Source organism: Columba livia, chromosome 13 (assembly GCF_036013475.1).
Source record: "Columba livia isolate bColLiv1 breed racing homer chromosome 13, bColLiv1.pat.W.v2, whole genome shotgun sequence".
Classification (NCBI taxonomy): domain Eukaryota; kingdom Metazoa; phylum Chordata; class Aves; order Columbiformes; family Columbidae; genus Columba; species Columba livia.
In genome coordinates, this window is record NC_088614.1 from 8,471,444 (window position 1) to 8,493,539 (window position 22,096).

Genomic DNA, 22,096 nt, shown 5'->3' on the forward strand with positions numbered 1-22,096 from the left:
TGGCCAACTTCCATCAAACTGGTGTTTTCCCATGGAACACTTCAGTGTTGCCTGTTCGCATCTCCCAGGTCCTACCAGCTCTAGCAAAAGGTGAGAAGCCCCATGGGACACCCCAGCAGCACCATGTGGCTGCAGGTAACACCCTGTATCCCACTGGAGTGGTGGGGAGGGACGGCTTCTTTCCAGACTGAAGAGAAAACAGAGCGATTGGGAAATAACCTGCAAGGAGACGAGTTCTCGTAAAACACAGCTGGAGCTTCTTAACTCCCTCAGCTCCTGATTGAGAAATGCTTTCTTAATGACCCGAACTGGATGTGTCAGGCAGATGAAGGTAGTTCCTGCATCACTGCAACATCCCTCCTTCCCCTGGGAAAACAGCCAGGGGTAATGCTGGGCACTGCTTTCCAGGCAGCTCCCATCCAGGCCCTGCCCAGGGTTTAAATAAGGGGCTTAGCCAGGGCTCAAAAGCTGCCCAGGCTCCAAGAGGTATACAGGGATTTATACCTTATCAAAACGTATGGGAATTACGTGGTAAAACACCTCCGAGCTCACACATGCTGTTGTAAGGACATGGAGTGTGGCCAGTTGGCTCTGCCACATCCTGATCCAGCAAAGCAGGCGCTGCCTGGCAGGGAAACACATTCCTCTGTTCACCTGAGCATGTTCCTAACAGTCACAGCCTTGGGATCGTGCTGAATTGTTGTTCATGTCTCTGATAGAAAAGTGGTGAGAAACATCTTCCCTCTCTCTAGGTAGGCAGGAAAATAATTTCTTTGGTTTTGTTACTGTTTTTCTCATTCCACAACCTCACCAAGGGGAGGTGCTGCCAGCCAGGAGCCCAGGCGTCCTTCTGAGGCTCCATTGTCTGCAATGTGGATGTACACGCAGTCCCCAGCACGGCTCTTGTTAGCCAAGTGCCACTGACAATCTGGCTAATTGAGCAATAGGCTCTCGCTGACGGATTCTTAATTTAACTTCTTCCTCTTGGCACAAAGCTGCTGCTTGTGGAAACGCATGTACACGCTGTGTACACAACCTGGAGAAGGGCAAAATCCAGAATCTACGTGATGTGGAGAGAGGCCAAGAGGCCACATCCTGGGCTGAGGTGGAGGGACTCCCTACCAGCCTTAGTTAGGGCTCAGTGAGGGGTACAATAAAAATACCAAGACAAACAAGACATAGAAAGGGATAAATAGAGGTTGATGAACATAGTAATGCACCACAGTAATTGGTGTGTTGTGGTTCATTATCCAGCAGACCTACAGTTCGGGAGAAACAGTCTTGCTGGGGCTCAGGACCATGGCCCCCGTCTGTCATCTTCCTGTCCATTCAGTCCTGTAATGTGAAATTACATTTGAGCACCAATGAAATAGAATAAATGCAGAAAGAAAACACAGTTGTTGCTGACTATTCACCACACATTCTGCAAAACTGCTGAATGGACTGAAGTTTCATTTTCTTGCTGCCGTTTATTTCTGCCTGTTAAGAAATATAATGGAAAATTCAAGTATATTGCAATCTCATGGCTCAGAAAATGCTGGGAATAAACTGAATTAAGGCTATAATGTAAAGAAAACAACAGTAATACAAGTTATATTTCTACATTCTGGTATAAGACATTTTCATGCTATAAAAACATAACACACAGCCCAATTATGGTACCTTTATAGTATTTCCTATTTAATTGGCTAATAAAGCTCAGGATCAGACTCCAGTTTTAAGTAAGTTATTTGGGAAACTATTTTTTTTTACTAGAAAATAGCTCCAATGAAGATGAATACAGCAAAGCACTCACAGCTCTTTCACCTTCCTCCCTCGCCACAAGCAGGGCTCATCACACTTTTGTTCCTCTTGTGCCACCTTGAGGGAAAAAACCTCTGGTGCATGGGTAGAATTTAGTGAATTTGCTGCTATCCAAAAACCCAAATACTCTGCTTTCAGGTCAGGTTTTTCGCAGGCCCCTGGACGGAACATCCTCCGCTACTGGTTATAAAAGCAAAGAACAAAGATTCAGGCCACAGTTTGTCTTGTCAATGCTACAGGTAAAGGGCGGGTAAAATCCTTAGGTCTGTCCCTAGGTGTATCACCAGATGTCCCATGGTTCTTGCTACTCTGCCTACAAAGAAAGGTGACAAGAAGGAGAAAATAATAGAAAGAAATAGGACTTACCTCTGTAGACTCACCAGCAAAATATGGCTTTTTTATTCATCTTTAAAGGATGCTCAGTGGTGCTGTAAATCCTTTTGCCATGGACAGACAACCAATGTTCACCTGACAACAGCTCCAGAGAACAATCTAGTCTGCATAGATCATGCGAGGTGGGAGAAGTAACCACCCCCCTGCATGAACAAATCCCTGCTCTGCAGTGGGCAAAGAGACACTGTCAGTCTCCAAAGACTCTTCAATGGACTGTCTCAGTCTCATGGGTTTCTTCAGTGCTCATGGAACTAAGGAACAGCTTCCTGAAGGTGACCAAAATACTTCTGCACTATAAAGCTTAACGAAGCTCTGAACTAGGCATGCCAAAAATCACAACTTTGTTTTTTAATTATTATTCTTACCTTTACAATTTCTGCAGATTGCTGACCTAGAGATGCAGGCTGTGGTTTCAATGCAGCCCCCTGACTTCTTGAAGATCTGTTCCGTTTGTCCATCTGTTGGTTCCAGGTCGTGGATGCACTGATAACATTTCAGTGTCACCTGCATATGATGCCTTAGCTCACACAATGCTTTTTTCCACAAAAAACATTACCCAGCTGTATCAGCAGAAACTATATTTGGTTGTGTTAACGTGGAAACAACTTGAAATCAAAACGTAATTTTGTGGTGTTCACCAAACAGATCCTTCTCTTGAAAGCCACGGTCCACCTGCCACTTCACAGCAGGAGGGACGAGTTATGTACACACATCCCATAATCTCCCCATCCAAACAGGCCAGATGAGAAGTTCAAGAGATGCCAAGGATAACTTCACCACTTCACTGTTAGACTGAAGGGCTACCCTGGCACCCAGTGCTTGCTGGTGTCATACCCCAGAGAAAATCCTTCCAAAGCAACAAACCCCCCTGCTGTCCTCTCCTCGGCTAAATTACAGGCAGTGTCTCTCTTTGTGACTCCTCTGTTGTGGTTCCAAGGCAGAAGAGAAGCGAAGCAGAAGGACTCCTGCCCACTTGTGACAAGCAGGTAGAGCAAGGCCAATGTGGGTGGAGCTGGTGGGATGGTGAAATCTCATCTGTTCCTGGAAATGTGGTGCTCAGCAGCCCAATCTCTCAGCACCAGGCTCTTCTTCCAGCTCCAGTATCCTGCAGTGGACATAGCCCAACGCTGGCCTCAGACTTGGTTTATTTGTCCACCTTTTGCACAAGCCTTGGCCTCCTGCAAAACCACCTGAGCAGCATCATGTGCAGCACAAACCACCTGAGCTGGCAGCTGAAACCACTCAACCAGCAGCAAAAACCAGCTCTGAATCAACAAGGAAAATGCCTGGTCAAATACAAGGGTTACCTTCTACTCAGGTCCCCATCACTATCCTCTTTACAGCACTATCCATCTGCTCCTCTTTAGGCAACAGAAATGAAGGTGTCACGAACTAAGCAAGCATCTGACCCACAAAGGTGGCCCCACTGAAAGTGGACACTGGTGGCAGATGTGTTTTGGTGTCTGACTTTTGCCTCCCTGCGCCTATGTTTTCCGAGCAATCCCGACAACTAAAATTAAAAAGATTTGTCCTGTTTTTCACAATTTGAAGCCAAGCGTATGTCAAGAACACACAACTGAAAACAGGCAGAGTTGAAAAATACACTGGTCACTTTTTATTGAGCACCAAAGTGGCAGAACCTGTATATGTCCAAGCACCAGGGGCACAAACCGGGACGGGGCTGCCTGGGGCAGCGCTCGAGAATCCGGAAGGCCGTGAGCATCGCTAGCACACAGTGATACATGGAAAACTTATTATAGCACCAAACATGCTTTAAAGTGTACACAGAAATTTTAAAAACAACCGACATTAGTGATTTCCTACTGCGCTTCACAAGACCGTTGTTAAGCCGTTTGTCTTCGGAAAGGAGACAACTTCTTTGGTCTGTGTTTTCCTTTCAAGGTGTGATGGATGTCAGGGTTGAAACCAGCATGTGGCTGAGTCTCTCCTCTGGCTTTTGTCTCTGAGTTTGATAATCAATAACTTGAAAAGAATTAACTTCAAAAAAACCCCCAAGCATTATAGCACCATGAGGAAGGGTGATGTCTTTGATAACACAAAGTAAACAGAAATTCAGCAACAAATTATTAATCTGTCAGTTTTCTTTTTAAAAAATTCCTTTTGGAAGTAGAATATATCTTTAGCATCCCATCCAGCAAGGTGGGCAGGTATGTGCTTTATTAGCCATAAAAAAAGCAGCCACTGAAGTGAATGTGTCCACTCACATTAAGCATATTTTTGGATGCTTTGCAAGATTAGGTTGTGATCTGAAGTTTTAATCTTGTAAATTTGTTAATTCCCAACACAAATTTTTCAGCTAGATCCTCACAGGCTTTTAGGCATGGAATCTTTTATTTTAAAGGAGAACGATTTGGAATTTACTCTTTGGGGCTTAGCAGTAATCACTGAAGGGCTTTGCTCATTTAATCGGAATTTGATTTTTTCTGCAAAAAGTAATGCTGTAAAAACCCAGTCCATCTCACTGAGCAGCAGCAAGGAGCAAGGCTGCATTTAGACTTTCATTATGAGCTTTGTTGCTTTAAGTTGTCAAGTAACGTCAACAGCAAAGCAGCAAGTTTCTGGCCTAAACTGAAATTGGAAGGATAAAATATGGATGGACTCGCTCTCATCAGGAATTAAGATATCATTGCATAAAGTAGTATATGATAAAATTGTAGAAATAGATCTGTTCAAACATGATGTTGCATTTCATACCTTGAACTTGGAACAAAGGCACAAAGAAGTGAATGGAGTTAAACAAATGAAGATATTTAGGAAAATGTCCATCTGTTCCTTTGCTTGGTGAAGCATCGAGGAGTGTCCCTGTTTATCATAGGAAACAGAAGAGCAGTTTGGCATCTTTCATCTCTCCAGCTGCAAATGTCATATGCAAAGTATCAAGGGTTGTATAGGTATCCTAGCTCTGGCTTAAGCCATTTGGTGAGTGGAAAAAAATCCCATAGTTTGTGAGTGGAAGCAGGCACTTGTATTTGTGAATTGGGTATTTATATGCACCGCTACTACTCTGCGTATTAAAATGCTAATTTTATGCATGTAGATGGGGACATGTACTAAACAAGGGAACAAACGTGGCTTCTTTTGCCTAGCAATTCTGGCAGATTTGTCAAAATGAAATGCAACTGTCCCTTTAGGACTGCCACAGAAGAGAAGAACATTAATCGAAAAGGCATTTTCCATTTTATAATGCTAAACAGGCAAAAGAAGCTGTAAGGCCCAAATACAAATAACTTGACATTAGGGATTTATAGAAGCCAACATAAAGGTATGGGACTTCTTAAGAGCAGTTGCCCATCTGCCAGACAAGGCTTTTAATCACACAAATTTATCCTCCTTTTGCTTTTCTCTTATGTTCAACGAATAATCCAGACTTCAGTCCCCTTGCTGAGGTTTTGCAGGTACAGAAACACAGATTTACATTCTGTGAGTATTAACTGTGCTGGCTAAAAGCAACAACTTAAAAAGACTGGCACACATGTGCATGTGCTTAGATACTGCAGAAAGAAATCTATTCCATCATTAGCTCTCAATCTGCAGCTCACCAGACTGAGCACCTAAAGGAAAGTAACTTAAAAAAATAAACAACATTTCTAAAACCTGTTTTGCTCCTTAATCAGAGTTCCTCAAATTCTTAAGATTTCAGGTTTAGGCTTGTAGACTGGATGTCAAACTTGGTGAACCCTAGGTATAAACAGGAAAAGAAGAAACCTTCAGGCTTCTTCAAACTTATGAAAAGGCATATTTAAAGTAGTTTTTTGAGATAGGCAGGTACTGGATTTGATCCAGAGACCCCCTTTAGTCTTACAGTCTTGCCTATTTTAACGCAACTGAGATGTGATATTTAGGTACAACTCTGACGTCACTTCATTTTTATAATACTGAGTTATGTTCACGGTCATGAAATTTGAACTGGTCACATAATACGCACATAAAGGGTGCGCTGTTTTAGCAGCCTGATAAAGGGGCTGTGGCTTCTAGAGATCTGCTTGGAGGTATTTGCATTTCACTTGTCCCAGGGCAGCTCATCAGCAGTGTGGTTTCTTCCAGGGATCGCATTTCTGCCCATCCTGATAGGTTTAAAATCTAAACTCATCCTGTTCCTGGAATAGCAAAGTCTTTTATCACCGATGGGCAGGGATCAGGGTAACGCTGGAGACGTGGGCGTGGAGATTTGGGACCAGAGATCTTCCAAAAGAGAAAACTGTTGGGTAAAGCATTCCTTGACAGAGTGGTCCAGCTGGGTGAAAATCAAACAAAAAAAGAGGAATTAAAATATTTATCCTTCCTGGGATGTTTGCACAGAACTTGTCCTTATGTAGCTGTGTAATGTGAACAGTCAGCCTGACGTAGGTACACAAAAGACACTGAACTGCTTTGTTTTCCTAACTGCCAGTTAAGCTCAAGTGAAGCTGAAAGTGCTGAGAAAACCATCTCGGGACAGAACCTTTGGTATAATAAACATTTTCATTCTTGCCTAATTCAAAACCTGATAAAATGATTGGACCTTTTTCAGTTGGCTTTGCTCTGGCCTCATACACATACTCACATGAGTGGGTCACAGTGTTCAACTTTTCACACACATAAAGTTATCCCACAAAACCACCCATGTGCCTAAGTATTTGCAAGACTGACCCGTATTTCACTCAGTCCAGCTTTTTAATTTGTCTTGCAGGAGCAGTTACATCTGAGTTAGAAGAAGCCCCTCAACAGAAAGTTTAAAGTCCTAAGGCACACCAAGTTTTGCAGCATTTAATTTTCATCCTGAAAAATAACTTCATCCTCTAAACACCCACAAGGCAAAGGTTCCTCAAAGAAATCAGGTGCATCTTGTTATATCAGAATAAAACGTGGGAGAGGGAGAATAAGAGTTGGGAAAGACATCAGCTTCTCCATGGACAGTTTGCAGAGCTCAATCTCCAGTGCCCCAGGTTCTCAGGATATTTTTACAGCACTGCCTGTTTGTCAGCAAAAGGCGTTTCACTGAGCCTGAGGTATGCACCTGAACATAGTTTTAAGGTGCTTCATTATACTGGCATCTTGACGAGACATAATTTCACCCTCAAACAACTATTTCCTTAAATAATTGCATTCTAAGCACCAACTATTTTCACCCAGCTTTCCCTTCCTCCACCGCATACTTACCCAGACACACCTTCGATTAGCCTAAATGCTTCTGCTGGTTTTTCACGTAGCCGACCACATTGTTGGAATTGCTCCCTGTAAAACAAATATTAGCAAAGTTAGATTTTAAGCTAGTCCGTGGCACAGGTTTTCTCAAGATTCTCTAAGTGGCACAGTTTTACTGGTCTCATTAGTTAGCAGTTCTCTGGGAGAGCTGTGACAGCCCACTGGGTGAAGGAAAGGAAATCTTTTACAGTTTTATCAGATAAACTGGCTAAATTTGGCTGTTCATAAATCTTATAATATCAAAGATGTTGTCTAGTTATATCTGAATATCACTTCCGATCAGATATGACTGTCCCCCTCTACATCCAAGAGTCAGCAGAAACCAGGAGCTTTGAAGCCACAAAAAAAGAGGTTTTCTGGAAGATCCTCCTGCTTTCTTTGAGACACATGTCTATCAATTTGTGCAAGGGACCTGACAGCTCTTGTGGTTGCAGATAAAAACAAGGGACTGATGCATCTCTTATCACATACCACATTACAAGCTCTTGGCAAAAGACCCTGTGCTTTTGACAGAGTTCTGTGTTCATCTGCAAGGAGTCCTGGGCCATGAGTAAAGCTCCAAAAATATACTTTAAAATAACAAAAGGTTATTGGATTGGGTGTTTCTCAAGCCTTGTGTGGGAACCCCTGTCAGAAGGCTCCACCACTGAACACACTGTGTCACAGCTGGAGATGCTGATTCTCAAGAGTCCACAGTCAGGACACTGCAAACCTTAAAATAAGATTTTTGACCAAGGCACAGAGAGTTGAAGTTGAAGAATCTCTTTTTGCCACATACAAACCTTCATTTCAAACTCAGCAAATTCCTTGTAAGCAATGCGATAACTATAAAGCATCATAGTAGCAAACACTTTACACCAGTGGCTTACCAAAATACTCCTTGTAATACTTATGCCTCAGGTTGCGTCCATCTGAAAAAGAAGGTGCATAATGAGAACATAACCAGTCAGCCTTTATTCTTTGTGTTATACTCCAGACTTCTGTGTGCAGCACGGAGAAATTATGGATATGGGAATAATAACCTCACAAAGAAGAACATAAAAGATCTCTGTAGCTGAAGTAGTGTAGGCTGCTATAAACCTCTTATAAAACTGTTTAAATTACTGAACTGTGTGGGTACAACTCGCTTTCCCTGAGATTGGTTAACTGCTGGCCACTAGCATGTTGTTATTTTCAGTGGCTATGAGGCAAGGAATCACAGACTTTTTCAAATGAGAGAAAATTTGATGAAAATTTCATACCATCTATTAGTGTTTTAAATAACTCAGGTTCCAGTTAGGTTTTTCTTTTAACAATTATATAATTATTTAAGCTCTTAGGAATACCTCATGTCAGAGCCATATAGCTATACATTATATTAGTTACTACAGATGTCATTGAAGACATATATAAAGAATACAAGAGATGATTAAAAAACCCTGGAAAAAAAAATCTTAGCATTTTATGGGAGCAGTTCAGAGATCTGGTTTGCTGCTTCCCCCAGCTTTTACAGTGACTAAGTGGAAAAACAGATGTCTCATGTCTCTACACTGAGATGACTTGTAGCCCAGTACAGACATACATGTCCTGCTATTCAATGGAGTTCTACCTACCCAGACATGTTATGAGTTTTCCTGAAAAATAGCTTGGTGTACATAAATTCCTTTATTGGGCAAATGTGTCTTCAGAATAAAGTGAACATGTTTTCAATACAGAAATCAATATCAGAAGTCAGGCCTGGAATTTGAAACTCATATTCCTTAGTTAAGTGTGTAGTAGTATGTAAATATTTCTAATTTTTGTGCTGCATAATAATGACATATGCAGGTTACTACCTGCTCTGCTTACACAATCCCAGAGGATACAGAGCAAACAAGAAGCGTGTTCCATGCTTTGGGGACATAGCTCAGCCAACACCAAGGACATTAGAGACTTGAGAGTGTTGCAGAGTGGGGACTGTCACACACTACCCGAGCCTTGGGGCTGCCCAGAAAACCCAGGAAGCCACTGGGAGCAGATGTACCACCAGGTCTTCTTCAAAACCAGTGAGAATGCACCGTCCTTCCTGGTGTTTGCATGACAGAACAAGAAAGGAAGGGAGATCTCCAGTCAACAGACCTGGATTTCCACGGAGCTTGATGCACTGGCCCCGGTTGGGGATTCCTTCAGCCGTGTTGCCCGGGTTGATGATGTGGCATTCATAGCCTGTGGGGCAATGCAGAGGCTCGTCTCCGTCCTCCGTGGTACTACAGGCCTCAGCTGAAAAATAAGCCCACAGGTCATAAATCATGGCTTTAACATCCACAGGTAACCCAAATACAACCACACAGCCACCTCTTGCATCTCCTCCCAGGCAGGATCTCAGACTACTTCCCATGCAAGGAGCTGACACCTCCAAAGAAGCCTGGCAAAGCAGGTGATCCCGCTCACACCTGACACAAAAACTGTTGTGTCCAGCTCAATACGAGGAGTGCAGGTCAGCCTGATCGCCTGGAACAACACCCTCCCCACGGGCTGTTGTGCAGGGTCCGAGGAAGGGCTGGAGAGCGGTGAGGACACACCACCACTGCCACCATGCTCGCCATGATGGGTGGTCCCTTCACGTGGCTTTTCCCTCCAAGCAGCTGTAGGTCTGTTCCAGCCAGTGTTTCGGGCTGGGTGAGGAATCAGGGAACGTGACCAGGAAGCTGGTAGTTTGCTGCTTTGTTCTTTGCTCCACACCCATTAATTACTGATGAATTTAAACCTCAGCTGTGACTCACTGCGGAGTAAGGCAGAACCAGCCCCTGTTACAAATGGAGGCTTTAATCGCCATGACCCTGGATATCCAGCAAGCATGGAGCAGAATGAGAAAGTAAAGCAGGACCCACAGGCAGTGTTTGTGTCCATTAAATGTACAGACTATGCAGGGACACTCCACCCTTTCATTTGCCAAGATTTTAGTTTCAGGAACCCCTGCTGTAATTCTCATGTCATGACTGATGACTATTATTTCACTAATTACTCCCTCAAGCTGAGATGAAGGTGTTAAGATAAGAAGAAATAATATAAGTATGACAAGGATGGATGAGGAAGAACCTATTTTATCTTATTTCTAGCAGTGCAACTGCAATGAGCTGGAGGAAGAATTTTCTCTTGAAGAACTAGGAGTTTCCATAATAGATGAGAGTCAAGGTTTGGTGAGTTTGATACCATCTGTGTAAGACCAAAGAGGGTAATTTATTGGCACTACCTGTGTCTGACTAAAGCTGATCAAAAGCTGGAATAGCCTTTCCATGAAGAAATAAAGAACTTCAGGCATGCATACACCTGGGAATGCCTTAAGAAGAAAACTTGTCTTCCCACCTCCCCATTCCCTCCTTGTTTCAATGTGAGGTACTGGAAAAAAATAATTAAAAGATCTTTCTTCATGGAATTAACCTGAGAAGCCCAATCTCGTTAGCAGTCTCCAAGCTTAGATGTTACAAGTTCCACGTCAGCTTGACACAACTTTGCAGCAGTTTGCCAGGGCTCTTGTTCAAAGCCGCCCCAGCCCAAGGCATTTGGGTGATGAGGCCACTTTGGATTTAAAAAGCTCGTAATCTGAGTCCACCCACAGTCTATCAGGAAGCTGGCAGAAAATATGTTTATGCTGACAAAGCCTTTTTCTAAAAAAAAATTTGTATATTTCTACTTATTCCAAGAATGGATACAAGTCCAGTTCCTTGGAGCATTCCTAGTGCTCTGCTGGATAAGACATATCCATAAAAATAAACTGATTTACTGCACCAGAAACTAGCCCCCAGCACCAGACAGTGTTATTCCAATGGAAAGTCCAGACACATACCAGCAGCCCCAGCACCCCTACATCCCTGGCAAGCCCTGTGTATGATGAAAATATTATTTAGTGCCTTTGTATAATTCCTGCTACAGCAGAGAAGACAGCAAAACATACTGTACCTTGTAGGACTTCCTCTGGGCCATCCAAAAGCCACCCATTTCCTCCCAGCCAGCGGGGTTTGGGCTGAACCAACCAGTCTAAAACTGTAAAAGACAGAAACAAGAAACCACAGAGTCAAAGTGCAGCAGTGACAGGGCACACAGTTATGGAACATCACAGATTTCCTCTAACAGCCAGTGATGAGGGTGTCAGGCTCCCAAATGATGGATTTGAATTTTCAGGAAGATACTTATGTTCATGCTCTTGTCCCAGTGGTGAGAGAGCCATGGGTGTTACCCAGGGCCCTAAGAACCTGGTGCCATAAAGGCCAAAGACATTTGTTTCCCACCTCACCTCATGGCATGGATCAGATGAGACAGCTGCCTGGCTTCTGTGAGCTCTAATTCAGATTGGGAATACTTCTTTTCCTGCATATATAATCCCAAGAAAAGAACTGGCCTTGAGTGATTTCTGCCATGGGTACTGGTGAAAATCTTGCAACACCAGCTGGCCTTAGGTAATTTTTCGATTCAGCAACCCAAAGTGTGGAACCGAAGCTTTATCCTCCCCTCATACTCAACCTGTGCCTCCCACCCGAGACCCAAAGCACGTGGGGATAACCACCATCATTTCTGCGTGCTTCTCTCCACCACAATTTGATCGCTGGGTCCACTCTACCTGGCGGTGGCTGCACAGACTCCAGGCAGGCGTAGATGCACCCATTGTAGCAGCAGCGCTTGTGCCTTTCGCACTCGGAGTCTGAGCGGCAGCTGGGCACCTCGCAGGCTCGGTCCGGCAAAGTCTGGGGGGGCGGGGGGCAGCGGTCGTTCTTCTGGTAGTGGGAACTGTGAGAATGAAGAGGGTACTCATAATCCTTGCAAAGAAAAGAAAAGGAAACAAAGGTTTGGCATAAGGTGGATACCAAACATCAGTTGAAACAGAAAAGGGATTTTCAAAGCAGTTTTCAAGTATTCATGAGGCAGGAGAGTGAACTGTTTAGCTCACTGAAGACAGAACTATATGATCACCTTAGCACACTGCTTTGGAAACACTAACCAACCAGGTTATAATGTGCAGCTCATTTTATAATTAACGTTATTGTGATGACCATGAGAAGGTAAAAAAATCCCTTAAAGTCTTTTATACTTGTCTAGGAAACAAAGACTCCAGGTATCATTGTGATGAGCACAGCAAAACACTCTGATAGTAAAGCAGTGGAAATGATAACCTTGTATTTCTTTAAGGTTATGTCCCCAAAGGGACCTGGAACTAATGTCCCACATAGCATCTGCCTCCTTAATAGGCTCCTTCTATCTTCACCACCTTCTTCTGGACCAGAACTTCTAGGGGAGTAGTACAAAGTCTTTTGATCTTACCCACTGTGGGATCGTGAGTTGTTAACTTAGAGACCATTTCTAGAACATGAGATGATCTGGATGAGACCTGTGTGGGTGACGGCAGCTTAATCCCAAAGAAAATGCAGCCGTGTTTGACTACAGCAGCAAGGAGCCCAGCTGCTCATTGCATACCGAAGGGACAGGGGAGATTTAAAGTGGATTAACAGGCACAGGATTTTACCAGAATCGTTTATAAGAGGCGGCATTTAGATATTATTCACGCTGGCAGCATTTTAGCAAGAAGCCAACTCCCTCGGGAGAGGTGAATCACCCAAGCCCACTCCTTTCTCACCTGTGGCTAAACTATTCATCTCTGGGCTTGAGCTCAGCTCCCCAGAGCAGCATAAAGTACCCACAAAGGGCAAACGGTTCTCAGATTAATACACATTAATAAGCTCTAGTCAAATGAAAAAATGGATTCTGGATTTGCAGTTTTAAAAGAGCTCAGCATCTAGGCAAATGTATGAGGTGAATACTGCCATGCACTAGCTAGCAGGCTTTTGAGTTTAAAAGTCCTGTATATACTTGGCCCCATCGCTGTTGCATTTCGAAATCAGTGCTGAACAACTGGAGTTGTTATTCCAAGAAACAACATGGTGCAACTGTCCCTGAGGGGTCTCCAGGAAATTTCACCATCAAGCCATGGAGAAATTTGGGGTGAGACTAAATATCCCTCATTATCTCCACGCTGCTACGTCCTCCTTGCTGAAACCTTCCAACAGCTTCTGTGCAGCACGTGTGACTTTGCGAAATAGCATGTCCCCAGATATACCGACCAAAAAATGTCCCAGCAGAGGCCCCAGGAGATCCATTGCCCTGGGGACTCTGCTGTGACGTGTGACCGAACAGTAATTCATTATCACTAATGGTGAAAACAACGTCATCTTCATTCCCTTGGGACAATTTGCAATGCTGAGAATGCAGGCAACCCCAAGGGACACCAAAAGAAATAACGCACTACTGATATGAGAAGTTTTAATTCTATGTTCTGCCATGTGTAGAATCATATTGATAAAGTGGTGTTTTTTACCACTTTTGTCTGTTTCTTGAGCCATAGGTAGGTGGAAACAGAGAGCAGCAAAGTTTCTCTCTGCCTGGTTGTGTGGAGATGGAGTTTCAGTCAACGCAGAAGCATAAAGAAAAGTCAGGATGATTAAAGGTTTTAATTTCTGGTACAAGGTGAGCATTAAGGAAAATCCATATCCTGGTTATATCTATACCTGGTTAAATAACATGTGTGTGTGTCTGTGTGTGAGAGACTGAGAATTCCTAATATTTCCATAAACAACAGCCTCCTGCCATGTTCCCAGTATGAGCCTGCCCTGGTCTGAATATCAAGAAACAATTTTCTTTTGCTTTTTCCTTAGTTGTTTCTATTCAGTAAACAAGAAACTCCTCAAAACCACTTCCATGAGGTTGTTTTCCCATGAATTGATGAGCTGTTTGAACCACAAGATAGGTTTGGAAGAAAAAAAACCCCAACAATAATAATAATTTTGATTATGTTTTCCATGTTGAAGGGTGTAAGTTTAATGCATCATCCCACTCCTCAAAAAAGCTGAAAAAACACCGTCTTTGAAATAATGTGCTTTTGAACTGAATATAGTTAAAATTCAACTTTTTTTTTTTGCTGCTGTTGGGTTTTAAATAGAGATAATGCTTGGACCAAGTAAATTTTGGGATATAAGATGGCATCTAACAGTAAATCTACACAGTTCCAAACGCCTAACAGGTCTCCTTGTTTGAGGGAGCATTCATCCTGGATGCTCACAGTTTACTATTCTATTATGTGAAATGTTAGCTGCAGACTGAAATGTAGTGACCAAAATAATACTGGCAAATAATGAACACATGAAAAAACCCACACTGAACAATTACTGCAGTTGCTTCACAGATGATTCAGAAACCAAAAAGCCAAAATTACAATGAACAGTTGGCTCAATGACTGAGATTTCCGTTTGGGAACAATATAACATTTTTAGCTGAGTAACTTTGTTCCTCGTGACCTCCCTGCCCATTTTATTTCTTCACCTATTGCTCTGAACCCCTTCCTTTCAAAACCTCATGGTAAAAAATATTTTCTGGCAAATTTGATCTAATAAAACCATAGCCACTGGTTTACGTATGTTAAAATCCTGGTGGGAAACAGGATTCCCTCATTCACAAAATAGCCCGGTGAAGGATGTCTCCAGGTATGGGTTACAAGGTCTTTTAAAAACTCTCCCAGGATTCACAGTTTGGCTCTGAACATAGCTCAGATTTATTATTTTTACAGATTGTGACAGCGGTCAAAATTTCTTTAGGAATTCTTTTACAATGCAGGAGGCAAAGTGCTGTTTCCCATGGAGGCTTATAAAATCATTTTAATGACAATATTTTCCTTAGAGATACACAGAATCAAAGTAAGGGGTAAAGTTCAGAGTTCAGCTGAGCAACCCTGGAGGTCAGTAAAGATGACGAGGAAAAACCTGAAAGCAATCACTCACACCCAACCCATACTTTCTATAGGAACTGTGGGATGCAGTCTGCTTCCAACAAAAACCTAGATCTGTTGTATTGTTTGTGTCTAAAACTGGACCCTGGGATTGTGTCAAAGCACAATTCTCTGTCAGTTCATACTGTGCTCAGCCACCCCCGAGACCACACGTGAGGTTTATTCTCAGCCTCTGGTCACTAGGTCTTGCCCCTGGCAGGTATTTCCAGACACTGACCATAAAACACCTTTCCTCTGAAAAGTGGCAAATATCAGACTGAAGGAGGGTTGAATAATCTGAATGACAAGATGGGAACAAGAGGAATAATATTCTCCTGCTCTTTAACCTGGATTAGTAGTTCTAACGTCTGCCGTACTAGAAGATTGTGGCAAAAGTAGAGTGGGATCAATGAAGATGCACGACAGCAATTAGAGCTCCCATGGGAGATGTGCTCATCTGGTAGAAAAAAAGGGTATCTCAGTGTTGATTTATGACAGCTAGCTGGAGGGTATGTACATTGTTGGAAGAATATTACAGCAGCTGCGAGGAATTCTTCATTTCTGGAATTCTTTACAAGAAGGCTGTTTTGTTTTTTTTTTTTTTTTCTAAAATGCTTCCTGCAGTTGATGCTGGAATAACATCAGGGCTGCCCCAGGTTTTTTCAATAGACATGTGGGTGTCTTGCTAATGAACTGAAGAACATCCCCAGGTAGCTCCCTCCTTCTGACCCTGGGGAACAGTCAAAGCCTGTAAAGGGGCTGCAGAATCATGGAACAGTTTGGGTTGGAAGGGACCTTCAAAGCTCCCCCAGTGCCACCCCTGCCATGAGCAGGGACATCTTCACCAGCTCAGGTTGCTCAGAGCCCCGTCCGGCCTGGCCTGGGATGTCTCCAGGGATGGTTCATCCACCACCTCTCTGGCAAACCTGGGCCAGGCTCTCACCATCCTCACTGTTACAAATTTCCTCCTCATGTCTGGCCTGAATCTCCCCTCTTTCAGTTTAAAACCACCACCCCTTGCCCTGTCCTAACAGGCCCTGCTAAAACAGCTGCAAATCACTAAACCTGAGGAGTGTCCCTCTGGCTGAGAAATATATGGATTTGCCAAGAGCTGGAAGTCCAGCTCCTCCATCCCCACTGTGCTGCCAGTTTTTTCTTCTCATTGTATTTCCTCTCCTCTTTCTCCCTTCTCCATTCCCAGTTGACCCCTCCTTGCCAACCAACACCCTTCCTCAGAGTCCTGAATGGAAAAACTCCTGGACAGATCTCAACCCAGCTCCTCACAAACACCTGCTTGTCAATTCTGCAGCCAGAAGTTGGGTGGATGAATTGCTCCTACTGTGGACTCAAGATTTTTTGGACTCAAACAACATCTCGCTTGGTAAACTCCCTCCTCCTCACCACCTTTTCCTCCAACAGACCTTGCCTGTGTCCTTCTGGAGGTCCCACAGGGATGTCTCTGGCCCATCTCCTGTAGGGCTGCACGTTGCTGTGAGCATCTCCATCTGTCACCCTCCTCTCCAAGTGACTCACAAATCAGCTGTTCCACCCACAGCTTCTGATTTTCAAACTGCAGGGAACATACAGCATTTGGTAGACAAGAAAGCCTCTCTCTGGGAAACAAGAGGAGCTGCCAAAACAGACTTTGGGTGGATAAGAGGATGGAGAGCGGACGCCTTTCTCCTTACAAGGCTTTGAGAAGAAAAAAGAAAAGCATTTTCTGTTTTCCCTAGATAAGATGTTTCTGTCAATATGAGCAATTCTAGCTGAGCCTGCCAGATCGGTAGCACCTGGATTCACAAATGCCAGGAAAAACAGTCCTTTGAAGAACTGCAGGTTGAAAGAAGAGGATATATCTTCAGGGGACTGGGCTCTGTGCCTCTGCAGAGCATGTTATCTGAAGATCAACATGTAAATTCCTGTTCTACTCCTGTCCTATCTCTCTGGGTCACTTACTTCATAGCTCCTATTAAATTTGAGCTTTGTATTGAAATATGACAAAAGAACATACTAATAAATACACTTTCCAGTAGCTCTTCATGTCACCATTTTCCAATTAAAGTGCAAACTAAATGATACCCTGTCCCAAGGGAGGTTACAATAAAGAAAATTACTTGTAAAATACTGGGGTGCCTTTCAAATGTGAGCACAATGTTTTCTGCAAACTTTCAAGGACACAAAAACACTCTATTTCAGTTCACTTGGCACAAGCAACAGAAGTGTCGTGCTTCTGAGTCAGCAGTCGCACAAACCAAACATCACTGTCCCCAAACATCACTCTAGATGTCAGGGGCAAAAAAAGCATCCATTTTATATTAAAAGCTTTTAAATGTGGCTGCAGAAAACAGGTGGAGGGATCCCTCCCTGACACCAAGGAGCTGCTTATGCATGTGCAGTGGCTGGAAGATGCAGTCAAACCTGAGCATGAGAGAACAGGGGCTTCCACACAAGAGATTCAGGGGGCAGAAACCTTGGGTCAGTGCTGGCTTTTAAGGGCACTTTAACGGAATAAGGCAAAATTTCAAATTCTTTTTTTTTTTCTTTCTAAACACCAGGTCCTGAAAGTCAAGCTATCAAATTATTTTCCTTTTTTTTTTTTTTTATTTAATAAAAAAAATTCCTCCATGGCTGTCTCTACCACAGAGTGGTGTGTGGCTCAGACACCAGGACAAGACCCAGCACCATCCTTTTCTCCACTCACAGTAACTTTCTGCTGCTCCAGTTTCAATTCCAGTGCTCTCCTAAGTACCACTGCAGATTTGGAAACGTTGGTTGCACTCAGTACCCCACTCGTGAATAACCACATGTTTTTTTTTCCCCTCTAACACACTGGGCAGGAACAGCAAGTGCTCCCTGGGCACACAGGGGACAATCTGCAGCTCTTTGCTGTTTTCTTGCAAGTCTCCTGCCCTTCCCTTGTTTGTTCTTACTTGCGATGTCTTGAGGATAAGAAAGTAGCTTAATGTGCAATGGGCACGTTACTCTGATCTGGAGGTCTCTGCTCCAGTGATTTACAAAACCCGAGGCAATGCCACCACCCCTCTAGCACACATTATCACTAGGAGTCGAAGACATTTACCCAAAATTACCCCAAAAGGCAGTGGAGGAACTGGGCAGGGAAACCTCCTCCCTGCTCTAAGCAATGAATAACGTTATCTTCACTATGTTTGTCCTCAGACACATAGGTTTTGCACTCCCCTTTCCTTATTCACGCTTCCCTTGCTGCCCTGTGAAGCTTCTAGGACAAGCAGTGACCGCTGCCGTCCCCACGTCCCCTCACCAACCCCAGCGTGCTTTACACGCTTCCCATCGCAGCAGCTAGGTGGCAAAAGTTTCGTACAGCCTGGGAAACTTAATGCAACCCTTTTATAAAGAGACAGCCTGCAGATTCAAATACTTCTTATTCTAAAAACAATACACACACGTAAAGAAAACTCCCCTTTCACAGTGAGCAGACCCAGCTCCCCCCAAATCACGCCACTGCACTTTACTCACATCATATTTCTCCGTCATTTTCAGATGTAGAGCGCGTTTCCAGAGAGTCCTTGCACAGCCTGAATCTGGCAGCAAAACTAAGACACACAAGGCTGCGGTGAAGATCTTTTTACAGAAATGCATCTCTGACAGTGCCCTGGATTCCATTTTCCCAAGGAGAGATGAAATAAGGAGCCCGGCTTTTGGGATCCGGACGATTCAGAGTCTTGGCAGGGTGGGAGGGAGACGGGGAGGAGGGAGAGCGAGGGCTGATCGCCTGTGAGAGCCGCTTTTCGCCGCGCAGTGTCTGGGAAAGGAAAGGGGAAAAAAAATAAAAAAGAGCCCACAAGCAGAAGCCAGGAGCTGCCGTTGAACTTCTTTACTCAAAGTTAGATCAGGTTCTCAGCTCACATGTTCACACAAAGCACGTGTTCTCATTGAATTATAGATGGGAAGATTACTTGGAAAGATTATTTTTAGACCTTTGTTCCCAACATCTGGCATCCTCAGAGAGCCCCATTCAAAGCCAAAGCATGGGATCAGATGACAGCTGCCGCAGGGGGAAATGAAAGTCTAGGAGGGGTGGGCTTGGCAGCTTCCAGCAAACAGCTCACCCAAACTCCCCAAACTACTCAGCTCCCCCGTTGTGTGCTTCCCACTGTGTCCTGAGCTGTGGTTATGGATCACATTTTGACAAAGTGATAACTTAATACGAAGATTGCTCGAAGGAAATGACTTAAAGATGTGATAAACATGCAGGGGATTTAGTTAAACCAAGTTGATGTTATCTTTCTGCAAATGATTTCGAGGAAGACGTGTCCATTGAGGAAAAAGGAATTCATATGCATGGGTGGGGAATAGGGAAGGAAGGTGGTTTAGAAATTACAAGACCAAACGGAAAGTGAGGAAGGGGACGTGAGTCAGCCTGTGCCTGACAATGGGAGAGACAGAGAGGCTGGATGTGGGGTATGAAACACCTACATGGACAGGCCTGAAGGACAAGAATGGACTTCTGAAATCAGGCTGAAAGCAGCCCAGCATCCTGCCTGGGATGGGACGGAGGCAGGTGCCAAAGAAAAACTACGAGAACAGGGCAGCTGTTCCATATAGATGAGTATAGATACCTGTACATGTATATGTATGCATGCATACAGTTTCACAACCTTCAGTGATGTTGCCCAGGGCTTCCTGAGCCAAATGTGAGGGCTTTTTATTTTATAATCCTCCATGTATACCTCCTCCAGCAACTTATACAGCCTCCACATGGAATGAAGGAGAAAATGGAACCACAAAGTTGGTTGAGATACAAACACTGAGCCCTGCGTGCCTTCCATTTACACAGACCACCAGATTTATTGTATATCTGCTGTAAAATGTGTCTGCACAGGAGTGTAAGACCTTGTGGACAAATACAAAAAAGTCTTTTAATTCTTCCTTATATCAGAAAGCTGTGGCAAGTCACTTTGATCCATGCCTAAGTGTCAATAGCCACATGTAGGTGGTAGCCAAAGGATTTCACCTCCAAGCTTGCCAGAATATGGTGATGTGAACCTGAAGAATGAATGAGGTATGGGTTTTAGAAGCTCTGTATTGAACTGAATGCATTTAGTTTATTTAGAGATGAGGGGTTTATAGGGCTTCTAGCAGTAACTGTGCTTTGGGACAGTCCTGTCCACATTTCTACTGCTGTGGAAAGCCCTTAGCAACACAACATATTCGGTTCATGCCAGGGAATTCAGCTGGTAAGAAAAGCCAAGCAGGGGCTACTGCTGTGGGGGAAAAGTAGGGGAAAAAGAGTGAGGAAAGAAAATGGAATGTTAAGTTGGGAAAGGTTGCCTCCCTCACAGCTGCAATGATATAAGGGTCTGCCTTGAGTTTCTGGACTCCTAAAGAGGTCTGATCGCAAACGTCTTGGAGAGGATCTCGAGGGAGATGCAATGACCATATATTGCTCTGTGTTTGTAGAACTTTCAGCACAGCTTGATCCATAGGTTATCGCTCCTGCAACAACAGAAGCTGAATATAACGTCAGCTGAAATCAGCAGCTGTGCCGGAGTTAATGAAAAGCATGCTCAGCCGCCTTCAGTACATCCAGAGAGGAATATATCACTACCATAAGACTTCTGCTTGTGGCTTTATTTGTTTTTGCTCAGAGAGCTTTTTCTGACACAAGAGGATGCTTCTAATTCCTTTTAAAAACAAATCTCCTGTTTGTTGCAATATTAATACCTGCACCTTGATAAAGTGCCTTTCAGGCACAACCAGGAGCTCCCACAAATGTCCTGACTCCAGTGTCATAAGGTGACAAATGACATGGCTGGCTGCTCAGAATAAACAAGATTTTTTTCTTAGAGTATTCCTACATCATTTATGTCTTTGTGCTGATATTTCAGTTGTCTGTCCTCTTGCTGAAACCCAAACCAGCGTGAAACAACAACTGTTCACGATAAATCTCCCTAATTTAATTTCATTTTTGTTGTTTGCTTCGTATACTTGCAATCCGGACTTGGAGCGACTAATTCTAAAGATTAATAGCTACCTTAGACACCATTTACTGGCCTTTGTTTCGGCAGATATACGGCTTCGATGTTTACCCAGGAGAAAGTAGGGTCTGTGCATTACAGTTCATGGACTATATACCAAAGAAATGAGAATTCTCCTGCAGGACCAAACCTCGGCAGCTGGTCATGGTCTTCACATAAAAAGGAATGTTGGCGTTATAACACTTAGGCCACCTGCACACCACCATCTCACCTTAACTTCCCAAAACACTCCATGCAATGCCTGGGCTGGGTTATTCCTACTATCAGCTGGGGAAACTGAGGCACAGGGTGGGTGATTTGCTGAAATTAGACCTTCTTTCATCTGCTAGAGTTGGAACACCTCAGCCTCAGCCAGGGCTCTGTACTCACACTCAATAGGGAATTCTTGATGCCACTCATTTCCGTTCCTCACATGTTTCTACCTCCAGTCTGTCTTGGAAAGTAGGCAAGGGATTTTACATTTTAATAGCATTAATAAAAATAGCTTTAGATGGCAACATTGGAAAGAATGTTATTTCTCACCTTTTCTGGATAGTCTTTTTTTGGTAGTCCCTGGCAGGGCTGTGTCATCACAGGACAAGTGCAGGACCCCATTTCATATCCATGTTCTCCTTCCACTTGGATCCCAGTGCACACCTAAACAAAGAGAGACTTTAGTCCACTCAGTTATGGAGGCTCCTTGCTCCTGCTACAGAGCAGTTTGTGTCTTATCAAGGACAGTTTTGAATGGCCCATTCAGAAAAGGAAAAAAAATAAAAAAGAAAAAAAAAGGACAAAAAGAAAAGAGAAAAACCAAGAGAAGCAGCTTTGACTTTCTGAAGAATTTCTTGTTTAACAAAGCAGTTCTTGGCAAGTTTGTGGCTCCAGCTATTAGTATAAGGCATTCTTAGCAGCTTGTGAAGTAATTATA

At 43.6% G+C, this 22,096-nt stretch overlaps 1 protein-coding gene across 4 annotated transcripts; it reads right to left on the reverse strand.

Annotated features, from left to right (window-relative positions):
• Window positions 1-3,788: 3,788 nt before the first annotated feature.
• On the reverse strand, window positions 3,789-21,817 carry WFDC1 (WAP four-disulfide core domain 1). 4 transcript variants are annotated; one of them, XM_021290722.2, is made up of 8 exons: window positions 21,709-21,817; window positions 18,665-18,950; window positions 11,978-12,173; window positions 11,320-11,403; window positions 9,499-9,639; window positions 8,271-8,312; window positions 7,357-7,431; window positions 3,789-6,451 (listed from the first exon to the last, which is right to left on the reverse strand). In XM_021290722.2, exons 2-7 carry the CDS (start codon window positions 18,809-18,811, stop codon window positions 7,373-7,375), a joined length of 669 nt encoding a protein of 222 aa, XP_021146397.2. In that variant the 5' UTR covers window positions 18,812-18,950; window positions 21,709-21,817; the 3' UTR covers window positions 3,789-6,451; window positions 7,357-7,372. The 4 variants fall into 4 exon arrangements, with proteins under 4 accessions (XP_021146397.2, XP_021146398.2, XP_064884953.1 ...); XM_021290723.2 differs by lacking the exon at window positions 21,709-21,817 and adding an exon at window positions 19,055-19,487; XM_065028881.1 differs by lacking the exon at window positions 21,709-21,817 and adding an exon at window positions 19,126-19,317.
• Window positions 21,818-22,096: the final 279 nt, after the last annotated feature.

Excerpts from the sequence above, each read along its gene's own strand:
- WFDC1 (XM_021290722.2), bottom strand. The coding sequence starts at position 18,811 with ATGGAATCCAGGGCACTGTCAGAGATGCATTTCTGTAAAAAGATCTTC. Across the intron at positions 11,404-11,977 it reads GTCTGTGCAGCCACCGCCAG|TTTTAGACTGGTTGGTTCAG; the intron begins GTAGAGTGGACC and ends TGTCTTTTACAG. Across the intron at positions 9,640-11,319 it reads CCCAGAGGAAGTCCTACAAG|CTGAGGCCTGTAGTACCACG; the intron begins GTACAGTATGTT and ends CTTATTTTTCAG.